Source organism: Elaeis guineensis, chromosome 4 (assembly GCF_000442705.2).
Source record: "Elaeis guineensis isolate ETL-2024a chromosome 4, EG11, whole genome shotgun sequence".
Lineage (NCBI taxonomy): Eukaryota > Viridiplantae > Streptophyta > Magnoliopsida > Arecales > Arecaceae > Elaeis > Elaeis guineensis.
Window position 1 is genome coordinate 116985332 of NC_025996.2, and position 16466 is coordinate 117001797.

At 36.5% G+C, this 16466-nt stretch overlaps 1 protein-coding gene across 1 annotated transcript in view; it reads left to right on the forward strand.

Annotated features, from left to right (window-relative positions):
• The window catches only part of LOC105034534 (dolichyl-diphosphooligosaccharide--protein glycosyltransferase subunit 1A), a 45132-nt gene extending 30997 nt beyond the window's left edge, over nucleotides 1-14135 (forward strand). Inside the window, 3 exon segments of the mRNA XM_010909736.4 lie at nucleotides 9230-9388; nucleotides 12182-12406; nucleotides 13715-14135. Coding sequence (XP_010908038.3) covers nucleotides 9230-9388; nucleotides 12182-12406; nucleotides 13715-13906 — 576 coding nt within the window. The 3' untranslated portion in view covers nucleotides 13907-14135.
• Nucleotides 14136-16466: the final 2331 nt, after the last annotated feature.

Genomic DNA, 16466 nt, shown 5'->3' on the forward strand with positions numbered 1-16466 from the left:
CCTCACTTCTAATTTTGGCAAGTAGGAGCCAATCTACTTATCCAGAAAATCAAGCCCTCTTGCTCATTCATCCTTACCTCTTAACCCCATCTATCTCTTCACCAAACCCATCTTTCTATCTTTCTTTGCCCTTGTCATGTCTCTTTCTTGATCACTTTCCTCTTTTATCCCTCTTCTGTCTTTTCTTGATACAAGTGTCGAAAGCACATCCAAACCCTATAATTACACAAGTTTTTCATCTCAAGAGCTATATTTGCTTTGGCACGATAATTAGGGCAAGGCTTTCAAATTCCTTGAGATTTGAGGTACAAGAGGGATTGGCTAGAAGCAATTGCATGTTCAAGCTTTTATGATTTTTTTGATATATTCAAATTTTCAAAATAGTCATTGATTATTATGTTATGGGAAATCAAATGTCTTGTGGAAATTTAAATAATCCAGCCTACTAATTGATCTAGATCAGATTGCCCCATGGAAGCATTTTTCTTCATCTTGAGTATCAATGTCAATTATCTTCTTTTTTTGCAATTGTTGAGGAGTTGAAAGGAGAGTAGATTGTAGGTGGCTTGGGGCTTGTAAAGGTGTGAAAAGGATCAAGGAGGTGGGAATGAGAAGATGAAGAGAGGATGAAGAGAGAGCATGCAAATGCAGAGTTTATGAGGGTACAATAGGAATGCTGTTTTTATTTAGTTAGCCTTTTCTCAGAACCATAAAAGCCAATTTTCCCAGCAATTGTAGACACCTAGGTTGGCAAGAGCCAGTCAGGTTTGTGGTAGATTTGTCTAGGATAGAAGATGAGCTGCTTAGCACTGTTCTTATATATATATATATTATAATGGTATATGTTCTTGCTATATGCCATTGTACATATGCAGGTATAGGTGCACAGAAACATTTATTTCTATTCCATTTGTTTGGAAGGTAATCATTCTACTCGAACATATGCATGTGAAGATGCATGATCACGTGCCTTATATGTTGAATCATCATTGATATACAAGGAATATCTTTTTTGAACATATAATGACATTGTTCTCACGTATGGCTAATTGTACATTTTCTTTTTAATGCTTTTTGAGAACTTAGAGATGAAAATTTTGACTAATATCCGAGTTTCACTTGTTTGGTGTGACCAATTCTATACTCTATATTATCATAATCTAGGGTTGGAAGTGGGCTTGGGCTTTTGAGGTTCGTCAAACTTGGTTGACTTTGGGTTAGATATTGGGCCTAGGCCTGAGAAAGTTTAGGTCGAGTTCGGGCTTAGGTTCTAGAGCCCAAGGACTGCAAAACTGATCTTTACTGCTTGCTTCGAGATGTACTGTACTTAGTGACATGGAATTGAGTTGGTTTGCTTGTTTGGTTTGGGAATTGATTCGTATCGGTTCGAATGGAGTAGAACCATCTGGTTCTGCTTGGTACCAACATATATGGCTTGGTTTTGAGTGATACATGATAAAAGTGAATAAAAGGATCTGAAATTTGTCATAGTATGGGGTACATATTGTACCATATTGAATCTATACTTGGTACCTAGATTGCAGACTCAGGGCTTGACGAGGCTTGGCTTGTGATCCTAACCTTAACCCTGCTTCTATTCCCCCATGCCTCCCGCCCATTTGCATCTTTTTCTAGTACTTTGCCTTGTCCTCTCTCTGCTCCTGCTTTTCCCCCAATTTCTCTTCCTCGATGGCTACCCTCCCACCTCCCCTGTCCATCTCTTCCCCCCTGCCCTTGTTCTTCTTCCTTGGCGCTAGGGGTAGCAATTGGGTTAGGTCAAGTCGGATACGGGCTAGATCAAAAAATCATTAGCTTGAACCCTACCTCTTTATTGAACAGGTTAAAAATTCAGATTGAACCTGGCTTATTTATTAAACAGGTAATCCGATTTGACCTGCATAACCATATTTATTAATTGGATCAAGTCAGGTTAAACGAGAAATAGCTTAAGTAGGTTTTTAATGGGTTAAACAGATTAAGCGGGTTGGATTAAATAGGACATAAATAGATTAAGCAAGTTCAAAATAGGTTAGACATGTCTTAAACGGGTTAAATAGATTAAACGTGTTAAATGTGTTAAAAGGGTTACTAGACTCAAACTTTATCTGAATATTAAATGGGTTAGATGTCTAAAACCCAAATCCAACTCAAATACTAAACAAGTTAAATGGGTCAATTTGTTTATGATTCGAATCCTTTTAGCCCAAAAACAAACCTACTTGTGGTAGGTCGAACATGGGTTGGGTCATATTTTACCAGCCTTACCCAGCACCCCCCCAACACAACTAACCTTGTGCATTTTGCTCTTCATTGCTCTCTGTTTCCTCACTATGCTCTCACTGATCGTGCGCCTCCTCTCCCCCCTTGCATTCCTCCTGCTTGCCTCTCTAGCCTCCATTAAGAGCTTGCTTTCACTCTGCTCTTACCATACCAAGACTGGATTCAACTTTGGGTTGGGTCTTGGGCTTTGCAAAAAGGTTTCAGGCCTTGGGCCTAGCTTGATGCCTGAGATGTATGACTCTAGCTGGGCTCGAGCTGCATTGAAACCCGACCTACTTGGCCCATTTCCAACCCCACCATAATCTATCCTAACAAAATTTGTCTCATTTTTTTATGCTAGTGTTTCTTATTAAAGACAAGCTTTTAAAAACCATCAAGAAGTTTATTCCAATCTTTTCTTGCAGTTTCCTTTTTTATTCATATTCCATCTTTTATTGACTTATTAACACTATATAATATCCCTCATTACGGCTTTTAGATGTCACTTTACATCACCATCCATTTATTATCAATGTTCATTTACTTTTACCTTCTATGGGCGCATGCATAAAAAGGGTTAGATATGCTGATTGGCATAGATTATCACTTGGCAAGTAGGGATGGCATCGGGCCGGGTTTCTAACTACCCAAATCCAAACCCAAATATCCAATAAACTACCCAAATCTAGCCCAAACACTATCGGGACTGGGTTTTTTTTTGCCCAAACCCATCTCAATCAGGTATCAGGTAATTCGGATTTACCTGGTCCGAATCCAATTGAGTCACATTGAGCTTTTTTTTTTTCTGTCAACTCTAAAGTCATACTACCATTCCATAAATCATACATGCCTTAAACAAATAAAATTCAACAACACTTAGTTCATGTTCAATCAAAATAAAATTTAAACTGAAAAAACAAATACCCAGAAACAAATAAAAATATATCCAAAAGAGAACAAAAACAATCAATACCCAGAAATAAAATCTCAATTAAATTAACAAAAGACAAAAATACTGAAGAAACAATAACAAAAATGAAGCATGGACAGTAGAAAAGACTAAAAATATCATCAAATTATCCATCATTAGGGAAATAGAGGAGGCTGAAAGGACTAAAAATACCTCAAATGGAATTGGATTAATAGCTAACGAACGGCGGACTAATGGCTGATGGACTAACGATTGGCTGTGAAAGGAATAGCGGATGGACTAATGGACTGATGGTTGGCTGATGGACTGACAGCGGTGTCACTACTGACCAAAAGAAGGGATGATGGGATGGTTGGTGGATGGTGGTGTGGGTGTGGCCGACTAGCCATGTAGGACTCCGGGTGAGGAGGGTTTGGTTTGCTATTTTGTGCTTTGTGCTTGTCGGGTAGCGGCTGAAGAGAATAAGGGAGAGGGAGAAAGGGGGAATGAATTAATAAGTTAAGGTTTAGTAACTAGTAGATGGTGTTGATAAAATATATTTAATGTAATCTATATATATTTTAAAATACTAAAATAGTTGGATCGGGTTCAGATCGGGTATCGGATTGAGTGCATAACTATCTAGTTCCGACCCGAATCCAAAGTTAAGCATTCGGATTTTATCCAAACCCAGTCCAAATCCAATCAACGCATTGACTACCCAACCCAATCGGGTTGGGACGAGTCAGATGCCCGTGGGTTTGGATTTTGTTGCCATCTCTATTGACAAGCCAAGTTTGGATTGACATTTGGCATAATTGATTACTAATGTTTGCATGCCTAGTAGTCTGGTACTAATCATTGGTACATAGCACTTAAAATCTTGATAGAGCCTAGCCTATCATAGGGTGTGGAAAAACTATTCCTTCCCTCCAGCGCAAAGCAACATCTTAGTTTTGGTTTGGAGTTCATGTTGGCTTGGAATAAAGAGTAGCAATTGGTTGCAAGGAGTTAGTATTTGTTGCAAACGATGGTAACTAGAATGAGAGACACTAATAATAGTGGGTGGTGGTAGCAATTGGTAGTAATGATTAATGAAAAAAAGAAAGATGGGTGGTAAAAAGTAAGGCCGTGTTTGGCATCGTTGTCATCTTTCTTTTTTTTTTTTTTAAAAAAAAGAAATCTGAAAATAGGAATTGTATTTCCTTTTTATTTTAGATTTCTAACAACAAAAAATATGTTTGGATTGCTTTTTTTTTTTTAATTTTTTTTTGAGGGTCGGTGATGTGGCTGGCAATGCATGAGGAGAGAGGGCATGGGGCCAACAGCATGCTTGAGGACGAGGGAGAGCTTAATGTTGGATGGAGAAGTCATTGAGGGAGTGATAGAGGAAAAGTGGTGGTGGGGCTGGCGACGCTGTTGGGGATGAGGGATAGCTTGGCATCGGGTGGAAAGATGGCCGGCGAGACCTAGGGAACTGGTGTGGTTGGGCAGGGGCGACCAGGATGAGGGTGAGATTGGGCGGAAGAAGAGGGGTTGGGAGGAGAATGGTGAAACCCATTTTTTAAATTTGAAGTGAAAGTTTTTCACTTTCACTTTTTCCAAAAATAATGGAAGTTAAGTAAAACAGAAACATACACAAAGTAACCAAACATGTATTCTGCATTGGATTTTGTGTTTCTGTTTTTAGAAAAAAAGAGAACAAGTTACCAAACATGCCCTAAATTTGCATACATGTGTGTTAAGCATGAGTGCAACTGAGGATTAAAAGGGATGCGAATGGCTGTTATTTCCATCCAAGGTTTTCATCTTGGTAGAGTTTTCTATTGTCTGAATATTATTCACTCACTTTCTGATACATTTATACAATATCCACCTCCATTATCTCAACTGGTGTAATTTGATGTCTCCCAAGATAATTGTCAATAGTTCAAGATTTTTTTAAAAACTGTTATTATACTGTATATTAAAAACTAAAATTTAGGCCTAATATATTAGGAACTTACTTCAATCTCAGAAGCCTTTCATTTTGGTTGTGATAATCTATACAGTACTGCCTCATGGTATTGGTTACTTATAGATTTGGCAAGCACACTAGTCTTCCTAGACTTTTGTTTCCGTTATAATAGAAATTTTTGGTTTTGGGGAGGGTTTATATTATATTGGAATACCGACGTATTATAGAAAGCTTGACCCTCCTTCCCTCTCTAGCCTTCAAGCTTTTACATAGCCTGGGCAGGCATCTCGTTCTCCCTCTCAAACTCATGCATAAGACACCCCTAAACCCAACCACAGCCCAGAAGTACTGCTTTTAATGTTTAGCAAACAAAGCTGGAGTAGGCACGTGTGGTAGTTTGAAGAAATTAACACTACATGCTGTATTCATGAGTTTATTTAATTTTATTATTTTTTGGTTGTTGTGGAGGATCAGTAATTAGTGGAGGGTAAGTTATCTTTAACCTTAATATACAAAACTAAAGATGATGTCTTTAGTTATAGAACTTTCTCATGGACAACGAAAAAGGGAAATTACCATAAACACAAATCCCTCCACCCCACCCAAAAAAGCCTCTCATATCTCCCTCCTTCCTGAGTGTTTGAAACACCTAATGTTTCCCAATAAATCATGCCACTAGGCTTATAAGATTAATTGGTTTGGGTGATTTGAATTTTGGGCTTGTAAAGTGGGATTTGAAATTGTGAATGTTTGCGTCCAGGTTAACGTGCAATTAGAGGATGGAAGGAGGTTAGTGTTGGGTTGTGGCTCAGTCTAAAAACATTTTTCAAGACTAAGCCTGAGCCTAAGTTTGAACATGGCATGAGACCAAAATAAGCTCGATTACCTCTAGACCTGATTGATCAGATGGGAAGGGGAAGGAGATGGAACAAGTAGGTTGATGGGTCATTGGGCTGATGATGAAATCATTACATTAATGATTTGCTGGAGGAGATGAAGCTGGTGAGATCTGTAAAGGGGATGGAGATGAAACTTGAGACGATTGCTTGCATGGAAAGAACGACGACAAGGTTGTCAAACATTAGGACATGGGGGAAGGGAGTAAAGGATGTTGGAGATAGAGGAGGTAAGGACATGACCGGAGAAGAAGGGCATGATGGTGGGGAGATGGGTTGTGTTATTGGAGGTGGATGTTGAAGGGTGGTGGTAGTGGAGTTGGATATCAGGTGATTTGCTAGTGGAAGGAAGGTCATCATGGTCTGAGGTGGTGTCGGATGTTGGTGGGTATGAGGTAGGTAGGAAAGAGAGACTGACTTTCATTTAAAGTAAGAAAGATCCCAACCTTTCATCCAAAGGAAGGCTAGGTTTCATTATATTGATAATATGTGTAATACTATAATAGAAATATATCTATATATATTTAAAGTTTATAATTCAAGTTTCAAGCTGGGCTTGGGTTGGGCCAGTGCATAGTTGGACTTGGGCCGAAAAAATTGGCCTTAACTTTTAGGCTTGGCCCTAAATTGAACCTCTGAAAAAAGGGCCTGAAATCTGTACTCAAAGTTGGCATTGCCCAATGGGCTTGGGATGATCGGGCCTGGGATGGGGATAATAATTGATTGATGGAGAAGTCTTCTGGTTACCTGCATTAGAGCGCAGTTGTGGGAGGGAGAAGGAAAAATACCTTTTGTTTATTATTCCTGTTAGGTAGATGTCCTGGGTAATATTGCAGTTAAATGGATTGTTTTTGCATAATTTAAGTGCTAGCTCAAGTTAGGACATAGGGGATATTCTATCACTTTGTAGCATTTTTTAGCCATGGAGGGATATGGTGTTTGAGTAAGACATTGTATAATGGTCAGAAAACTGGGGTGATACGTATTGCACATCCATATAGAATCCCTATGCGAGAGACTCGAGTCTGAGTTCACATGTCCTGCTGGAGAAAGCATAGCCATCTACATGTCTCACATGCATCATATGTGCCAAAATTCAAATACTTGTGCTACTTTTGGTCTCCTTTGGCATATCATTCCTTCAATAAAAATACACGGACAGTGAGTCACATCCGCATGGGTCCAACCACTCTCCATGTTCTATTTTTACTCCCATTTTTATTAAAATACGTCCATTTAAGGGACAAACAAGGGAAGCACAACTCCCAAAATTTGGAGTGCAGTTATGAAGTTATATAACTCCTGACATTTCTGCAACAATGCATCCAGCATATATTCTACATTTCTTCCAAAGCCGATTCTTATGAATGTACTATATATTTTTTTTAAATTTAATCAGATAGGTTTCCCAATCATGTGTTCTTCTATGTAGGTATTGTGGTTTCCTGTATTTCTCACTGCAAGCAACTTCTTGCAAATAGATATCCAAGATGATCAAAAACTGTGCCTAGGAAAAATAGATTCAGTCATGCTACATTTCTTACATACTTAGGGTGTTGCTGTAATGTTATTTTCTATTTAGTTCATGAGGCAAAAATCTTATTTTTTTTTGAATAAAAATTCTTTAACTTTATTTGTTGCTAGTTTGTATTTTTCAGTTATATACTTTTGGTATAGGAAACATAGTAAGATAGTTGAGCATCATGCATTTTCTATTGGATTCTAATATGATTGTGATGCATTCAACTTTAAGTGCGGTGAATGACTGCTTACCAGTATTGCATTTATCTCACTTGCCCCAATATTAGGAGTAGATTTTTTTTTCCCTAACAATTGTTGAACTCGTTATTTAGCCTTGTTTGACGTGGGAGCACCTATGAAGAATGGACATGGATATGAGACATGGATATAGCACGATAGTAATACATCAATATGAGAAATCTTAAAAAATAGGATACAATTTGGCCAACAAGCATATGTATTTTAGAGATGCATGCATAACCGCATGCACGTATCTGAGCACACTTATATGTGTGTAATGTAAAAAAGTATCCATAAGGCATGGTAAGGCTAGCAAAATAATATAGTCCATGGTTTGCTATACCACCCTGTATCGGGTGATATGGGGAGTATGGTATTGTATCAGTATGCCGTACTGTCCCATACCGATACATCATACCATACTAACTCATATACCAGCACTATAATAGGATTTTATTGATACGGGATACGATACTGAGATGGCGAACCATACTTTATACAATAGCATCAAGTTTTACAAGCTTATTGTTTAGTCATCAATCCATAGATGCCAAACCATACTTCATATTTTTGATCTTAACATCATGGACTCCAAAACTGACCATTCAGAATTAAAAGGTTAAATTAGAAAGAAGAAAGTATGTCCCTCTCTAATTTTTGGAGTTACTGGGAAAGTGTGAAAGTATCTCTAGCAAGGTTCACTGTATCAATATTGAACCGAGACTCAGTATGGGGGGCATAATAGTCCACAAAACCAATCCTATAGTGGGCAATACTGGCACTATACCATCATGTTAGTGGTATGGTGTCTGGCATTGAGATGGCAAACCTTGATCTCAAATATAGTTGGGAAGTATTTGGACTATTTTTTCGAATTTGAAAATTGAATAAATGATGCAAGTTCAGATAGGTATCCAACAAGTATCTAACATGTATTGGTTTCTGATGCTGGATACAACATGTGATTTGAGGTGTCCGTGCTTCCTAAGTGGCTGCCATTTATCTGCCTATGCATTATCTCAAGATAGAAAGCCTCATGGTGATTTAAATTTCAATTTTACCTCAGTTCTTTTTATGTTGTTTGCATCTCAGCTAATAAACCTTGTGCAATGAGATGTTACACATATGAACCAAATATATCTCCACCTTTCCTGTTTTTCTATTGCATAAACTCGCCAACTCATCATGATTTATAAATGACGTCTTTCAGTGCAAGTTAAACAGTGAAACACCAATTTTCAACCATATCAGCTTGAATGCTGTTGCTTAGAAATGCATGTAGTTCTCAATGTCATAATTATTTTTTAAAGAATTTTGGAATATTTTTAATCAATGGAATCTGGTAATAGACCTATATCATGAAATTGTCAGTTTACGGTCATTTTACTTCCATCTTTGCTTACATGTTACAGAAATCTTTTGTTAATTCTCTTTAGTGACTTGTAGGTGTATTACAAGTTCAACAACCTGTCACTGCTTAGAGAGCCAATGATGCTGATTTTTGGCTTCTTCTTCCTATTCATTGCTTGCATTGTGTACATGCATACTGATATATCAATCTCCAAGTCTTCTGCTTCGTATCTGGCAAAACTGCAGTGGGATGAGGTAGGAAATTTAAACTTGATATCCTTGTCTTACAGATGCTTTTCTCTTCAGTATATTCCGAAATGTTTACTGAAATTGTTATGCATTCTTGTAAATTGCTACAGTCTTGCTGCTGCTAGCTATCTTTTGTTGCTAATGTACATTGTGTTCAAGCACTTTATTTGTTGGATGTAATTTGGTTGCAACTTATATGAAGTCATCGTGATTTATACTAGGAAAGTCAATCGGGTGATATCTTATGCAACTGATAGAAAAATTTTGTGAGAAGAGAACAAATACACAATCTTCATCACTTTGAAGGAATCTCGAAAGAGTAGCACAAGACAGTTTGGCGGGCATTATAAAAGAGATAGACTGAAAGGCTTATATTTATATGTTTTTTAGGACATTCAACAAAGACAATTATCAAATGTAGTTGTAGTGAGATAAGTGAATTTGAAACCACAATGGGACTGCAGTTCTCTCTTGTTCTCTTACAGTTGAATGATGATTTAAAAGAACAAGTGCTATGATACTTGTGCATGATGTGCTTTCTTATGGAATGATAGTTTTGATGCTAGACAGAGATTGGAGAAGGCTTTATACAGTAGAGCTATAGTGCATATCTAGTATTTTACTGGGTCTAGAAGTCAAATTGAGGCTTTGCTTAAAATTAGCCGCCAAGAGCAATCCAACGATAATTATGTCTGTTTGTTTGTATCTATTAAGGATAGTGGAAAAAAAGTGATGAAGACATGCTATTGTATGTGGAGACAAATAGCTGAAGCTGAAGATGGTTTAAGAAGCGACATATTCCTTGTAGGAGAACAAGTTTTCCTACAATGTTGTATGGTTAGGTTTCTGGACAGGAAAGGTGGTCTACACATAATGAGGATAAAAACAATAAACATAGAGTTCTCCAAATTTAAGAAAAAAGTGGTCCTGGCCAACTTATGGCTGAGGCCACCATAAAATAAGGGAGCTCAAGTATCCAGTCAGGAATCAGGGAAAAAGGGGAATACTTAGCTAACAGGCATTAAGATTTCTCAAATGATTTCTAGATGTTATTGGCAAAACTAAAATTGGTGACTGGACCATACCTGAGTTATTGTTCATGATATCTTGATCTGGTAACATGAAAAATTTTGGGGTGTAGAGTCTGGTGAGAGTGGGTTTGAATTCTTCAATGGCAAAGTGGACCTTTCAACATTATTTAGGTAGAGAGAAATCTTTTTATATATGCAATAATATACTTATTTGTTGTTTTTGTCTTTTTCATTTGACTGATGACTTTTTCGTTGAATAACACATATTATATTGGTTGTGTAAAATGGCAAAACAATAAATCGTATGACTTACGCAGAAGTGAGATTGAAAGAAATCTAATTTTTGCACTGTCAAAGATTATCAATTAAATAAATGGTTAAAGTATTAGCAATGCAGGTATGTTGTACCAGAATGCATCTGATGCCTTGGGTAAATGTCTTTGGCAGCCAATTTATGAGCACACTTCTAAGTATAACAACTAGAACTTTGGGAAGTATGAATTTCACAGGCTCTTCTGCTGTTGGACATAGTTCATTTAGTTATGCTAATGCAATGTGTTGCATGTTATGATTATGGTATCACATGTTGCGCTTGTGCTTCTCAGGAGCTTGCATTTTCCCTTGTTGACAATCTGCAAGCAAAATGGAAACCTGTGCAAATTGACATTTCTAAACTATTTTGCGATAGAATGATATTCTGGGTGTAGTCATATCTTAAATTATAGCACTACTTCATATAACGGCCATTGTAGTAGTTTGAGAGATCCCCTTACATTGTCATCTAGCTGTTATCTGGTCGTAACAACTTTTACATGGTGGGAAAAACTGCTGTTATTTGACACTCTTCATCTCCTTAGAATGATTTTTGTTAAATGTACCTCTCCATATCAATTCAAAATGCAGCATTTTATTTTGTGAATAATGGCAATCATTATCATGCTGTTATTCCACCATTATTATTGTCTGTTATTTCCTACTGTGATGACTAGCAGCAGCCATTGATGGTTATAACTGTAGAACAAAAGATTCCAGTCAAAGGTTGGACTGGATAAATAATTGCCACAATTTTTGATATAATGGCCCATGGTATTCTTTCGAGCTGTTAGTGAAACCTTAAGTTCCATGCCACGTGTGATTGGTGATGAGTAGGGATGTTCTGAACATGTAAAAAGGAAATGATTGTTAGGTACGATCTAAACATCTCAAGTCATGTTAAAGACAAAAAGTTGTGCTAAGAAATAAGTTCTAAACATATGCACAAAATTGAGATCTAAACCATGGGATAACCTAAATAGGTATTATGTAGGATTAAACAGAAGACAACAAAGACAAGTGTCTCAAAAAAGATTAGAAAGCTTTCAGTGAGAAATTGTATGAATTGGACCTTCCTAAATTAAATACTTGGTCTTAAGTATGTTTCAATCCTATTTATTAGTGGTTCAATCATGTACCAACCTGTATTTGCTTGTACTGTAGTTCGTCTATGTGATACACTAGTGTGAGCTGATAATTTCTGACTGATGGCAGAGTATTGATAAACAAACATGAATTTGAATTTTCCTATTATTTTATCCATAAACAATCATATCGTGTCTGTCTTCCTGGATCTCCTAATGCTGTGACAGGTTCCTTTTTCCTGTCATTATACCTGAGTATTCTTTAAGAATGTTTTCCAATGTTTATCTGGGAAGGTAGTTTCCTTATAGTATTTCCATTGTTCCTAATGTGTGGAAAAGTTCATTTTGACATTTTTTGTATCTCGAAACAGGTGCAGGCAACAGTTCAGCAGGTCCAGAATATTATCAGCCGCTCTTTGGCAGTCCATGACAGGCTGGAGGCATCATTACGAGATCTCTCAAGGACAGGAGATGTTCAATCCTGTAAGGCAGCCCGTAAAGCAGGTGATGGGCAGCTTAAAGAATTGGCCAAAGAATTGAAGCCCTTGTTGGGATTTTTGCAGTCATCTATGCAGGCTTCGCAGATATGGCCTAAGGTTTGATATGAGTTTGCTTTCCCTGCTATTTATGATCTTAGACAGGTCTATATAGGATTTCTGGCAATATACTGGAATGTTCAGGCCTCTTGGCACTGTTAAGATTGAATTAGTTCCTACCAAGAAATGTTCTTGCCTTGTAGTGTGGCAGTTTCTGACCCAACCTGCCAGCCCACACGCAAGTGGTGCAGGATAAGCAGGTTTTGTTGGCAAAAAGGGGGCCAGGTCAGAAATTGCTTAACCAAACTTAAAAATGGTTCAGGTTCAGGTTTGGAATCCTGACTTGTCTTACCTGTTTTGTCCTGTTAAATAATTACATTGGTCAACCTGACCTGATTATGTTGTTTTGAAGTCGTTAAACCCGTTTGGAACCTGTTTAACCTACTTGACCTGATCCGGTCTGTTTATTAAATAGGTTGTGCAAGTTGGGTCAGGTTACATGTTTAATAAACAGGTTAGGTTTAGTTTTGGATTTCTAACCTGTTTAGTAAATGGGTTGCATTTGGATTGACAAGTTTCCCCTCATACCCAATCTCTCAACCTGACCCGAGCCTGACATATTGCCACCCCTATCCCTATTGCTTTGCATGAAAAGTATGATATGTGGGGGCATAATTTTACCAATGCAAATAAATCTTGCCAGGTCACTGCTCTGGCAGTGTCTTGATGTCACCTGATCAGCTAGCAGTTTTCACAGTATCAGCCTGGAACTACCCCACTCAGGTTTGGTTTGTCATATCTATTCCTTTTGTGATTTTAGCAAAAAAGGAAAAAATCATGTTGAATCATTGCAGGTCTCAAGAGTGGACAATTAAGCAGTACTATATTTTTTGGTTAGATGGTAAATTGAAAGGGTACAGTTCACGGTAATGATGAAATCAAAGTTCTAAATTGAAAGGGTACAATTCATATTACTGATGAAATCAAAGTTCTGAAGTTCTCTGATAGGTGCTGTTTTCCCAATCGACTGATCCCTTTCACAATTTCTTTTTAAATTTTACGTGCATGTTGATATCTGATCTACATATTTCTGGAAAATTTCTGAGCACATAGGTGTGAGTGCATTGATTATTGTTGTAGGGCAATAGAACTTGCTTCAGCAAATGGTGCACAAGATGTCCTTTTTTCATTGTTGTACTCAATTGTACCATGTCATTCAACTTTCATAGATTACAAAAACGTGACATCAAATGCATATACTCTTTAGTCTTTATATGTAATAATATTCTTTGTTATTTTATTCTTCTATTACTTCTAGTATTAAATTCAATAAATTTATTAAGCTGTGCTTTGGTTGTAATGCTGTAGGTAGAGGATCTGGTAGTGAAGGAGAAAGAAATGCAAGAGAAGCTGATGCTGAGACACTCTACTGTAGTTGACTGCTTTGAGAAGAAGCTAGGTGGCCGAGAAATTGAGAATCGGATTGCTTCCCAGCAGCAGAAACTTTCAGCATTGAGGCAAGAGGTTGATGATCTTCTTGAGGTCATTGATGAGATCTAGATGAAATATCCATTACGTTATGAGTTTTAACCCTGTTGTGAGATCCGGCTTAGGAATTCTGGCGTGCTTTATAGGGTGTTTGAATGGTCTCTGAAAATGATCACTATATTTACCATCATGCTCTTCATTTGCATGCTTGCTGAAATATTTCCACACAAAACTTTTGCCTATTTAGCGTATTGAAAATGCCTTGTTAATGAACATTTTAAACTTCATCGGTTACTGAGAATCACACGTTTCTCACCTTCTATGTGATCCTGTGCGGTGCCACTTCTTTCTCCTGAGAAATATAGGACGGGTGAAACAGAAGCGGGTTACGCAAGGTACACTAATTATGGTGCTTGGAAATGGTGATTCCTTCAAATTGCACTTATTATGGCAGAATCAGATGTATGGCAACAACAGTTTTACAGTCTTAGATGCCCTATGGTAGTTTCGAAAACTAATATGTTTGAAGGTAATGCTGGATTTCAGATAGGAGGCTTCAATATTTTCAGTTGCTGACGGTCTGATCTGTTATCAATTTTCTATAAGCATTAGGTATTTCTAAAATGAACATGAGTTTGCTTGAGGCATCTTTTAGGGTTTTTTTTTTTTTTTTTTTTAAAATTAAATAAATAATTAATGTTGCCTTATCTTATTTCTTTATGCATTTGTTATCTACCTGGTGCCACATGCTTTTTCATATTTATATTTATATCTATATTGTTTGTTCCATAGTTTTTATCGGAAGAAAGAAAAAATAGAAAAATGCAACAGTGACATCAAATCTAACGGATGACCTTTCAGAATCAGGCTAAGGATGAAGGGGCCTCACGCCAGTGTGGCAGGTCCTCATAAACATCAGCACCAGGTTAACCCTCAATTTCCAGGGGTGTTTTTAAGGGCAGGTTTTGGTTTGTCATTGACAATTTGGTATTCCGATTTCTGCTGTTGAGAGATTCCTCATAGAACCTTTTGTGGATTTTCCCTTTTAAGGGCGGGTTAACCCTCAAGGTTTCGACATGCGTAATTCTCTAATATTTTCGGCCGAAAAAAATGGTGGAATTCCAACCCTTATTCTTAGAACAAAAAGCAAATTTTTTTGCTTAAAAATTTTATCACTGTGAAGGTTATTAATTGTTGGAGTGCAATCATTCTGCCATTGAATGTGACATATTTACTTTTAGGTTTTGAGTACGCTGCTTTTTGATCATTAAGCACTTGTAGTTTAGATACAGAGTTTGCTGCTCAGCAACGCTACAAACCGTAGAATATGTTGCTGATGGATAAAATTCCAAAATACATTCCATGGTTACGAAGGAAGATTAGATTAATGTATTGTCCACCTTACTCATGGCTACTTTGCTGATGAGCCTATGATTCATGGTTCAATTGTTTTACTAGCTATTATCATCACAGACATCGCGGAGCAAAATTTTTTTTTTGATGGCTTCTTATAAAGATAAATGATCTCTCCAGTAAAATGCGCACGCAAAGTCCGCTAAACCTTTTCAACAACTCCTTATCACAAATTACCCTAGCGTAATACCAAATCCCCATGTAGGATGTGTAAAAGTTTAAACGTAGTCCGACCCTTTGAGTCCACAAATCCACATTCTCAACCTTCCTTTTTACTTATAATGGTTTGCTGCTCAGAACCGCAACCACCCTTAAAGTATTATAATGTTTATTATTTTGCATATTCATAGTTTATATTTTTTATTATTTCCTTTTTACTTCATACTTTTATCTAAGTTATACATTTTCCTATATTTCTATTTTACTTTTTTGTCTTTTTATCGGCTATTATAACTTGTTATTTTATTTTATTGTTCATTTGATCTTTTATACAATATTTTGAATTCTATATTTTTCTTTTAATTTTTATTTATTTATACTTTTGATGCACTTTTTTGTTACTATTTTTACTCATATTTCTGAATTTTAGTTAATGCACTTTCTTATATTTTAATTTTTATATCCTTGGCATTAGATTGGGACATGATATTTTTAATGGAGGGATGATATAATTTTCTTGTTTCTTCTTTTATTATTATTTAAGTTCTTTAATGGTTTATATTCTTTTTTATTTTTTCCTTTAACGTGTCTTACAAAAGATGCTTATTCGTTAGTATGCAGTATATATTAAACTTTTGAGTAAGAACTGCTAATAATATTATAATTCATGTTAATTTACATGTTATTATTTTTATAAACTAATATTTTAATAAAATATTAGTCAGTTGCTTTGCTTTATTTTGTATCATAATCATAAATAGTTAAGTATAAATCCACAATTTATTTTTTATTTTATATAATAAATATTATTCATTAATTATAATAGAAAAATCATTTATTCCTTCTATTAGAATGATCATTCTTCCATTTATGAGTATTGTCATACCAACTATTGGAAGAGGGCAGCATAACTTGTTGCTTTGTTTCGTGCATTATTTTTTTTTTCGTATTTTTTTCCTTTTATCTGGATCCATGTTGAGGCTTCAAGATTTTTGGCCGTTGAATCCAAGGGCGTGTTGGATCTAGCAGCGCTCTATATTTAAGTGCAGTAAGATCAAAG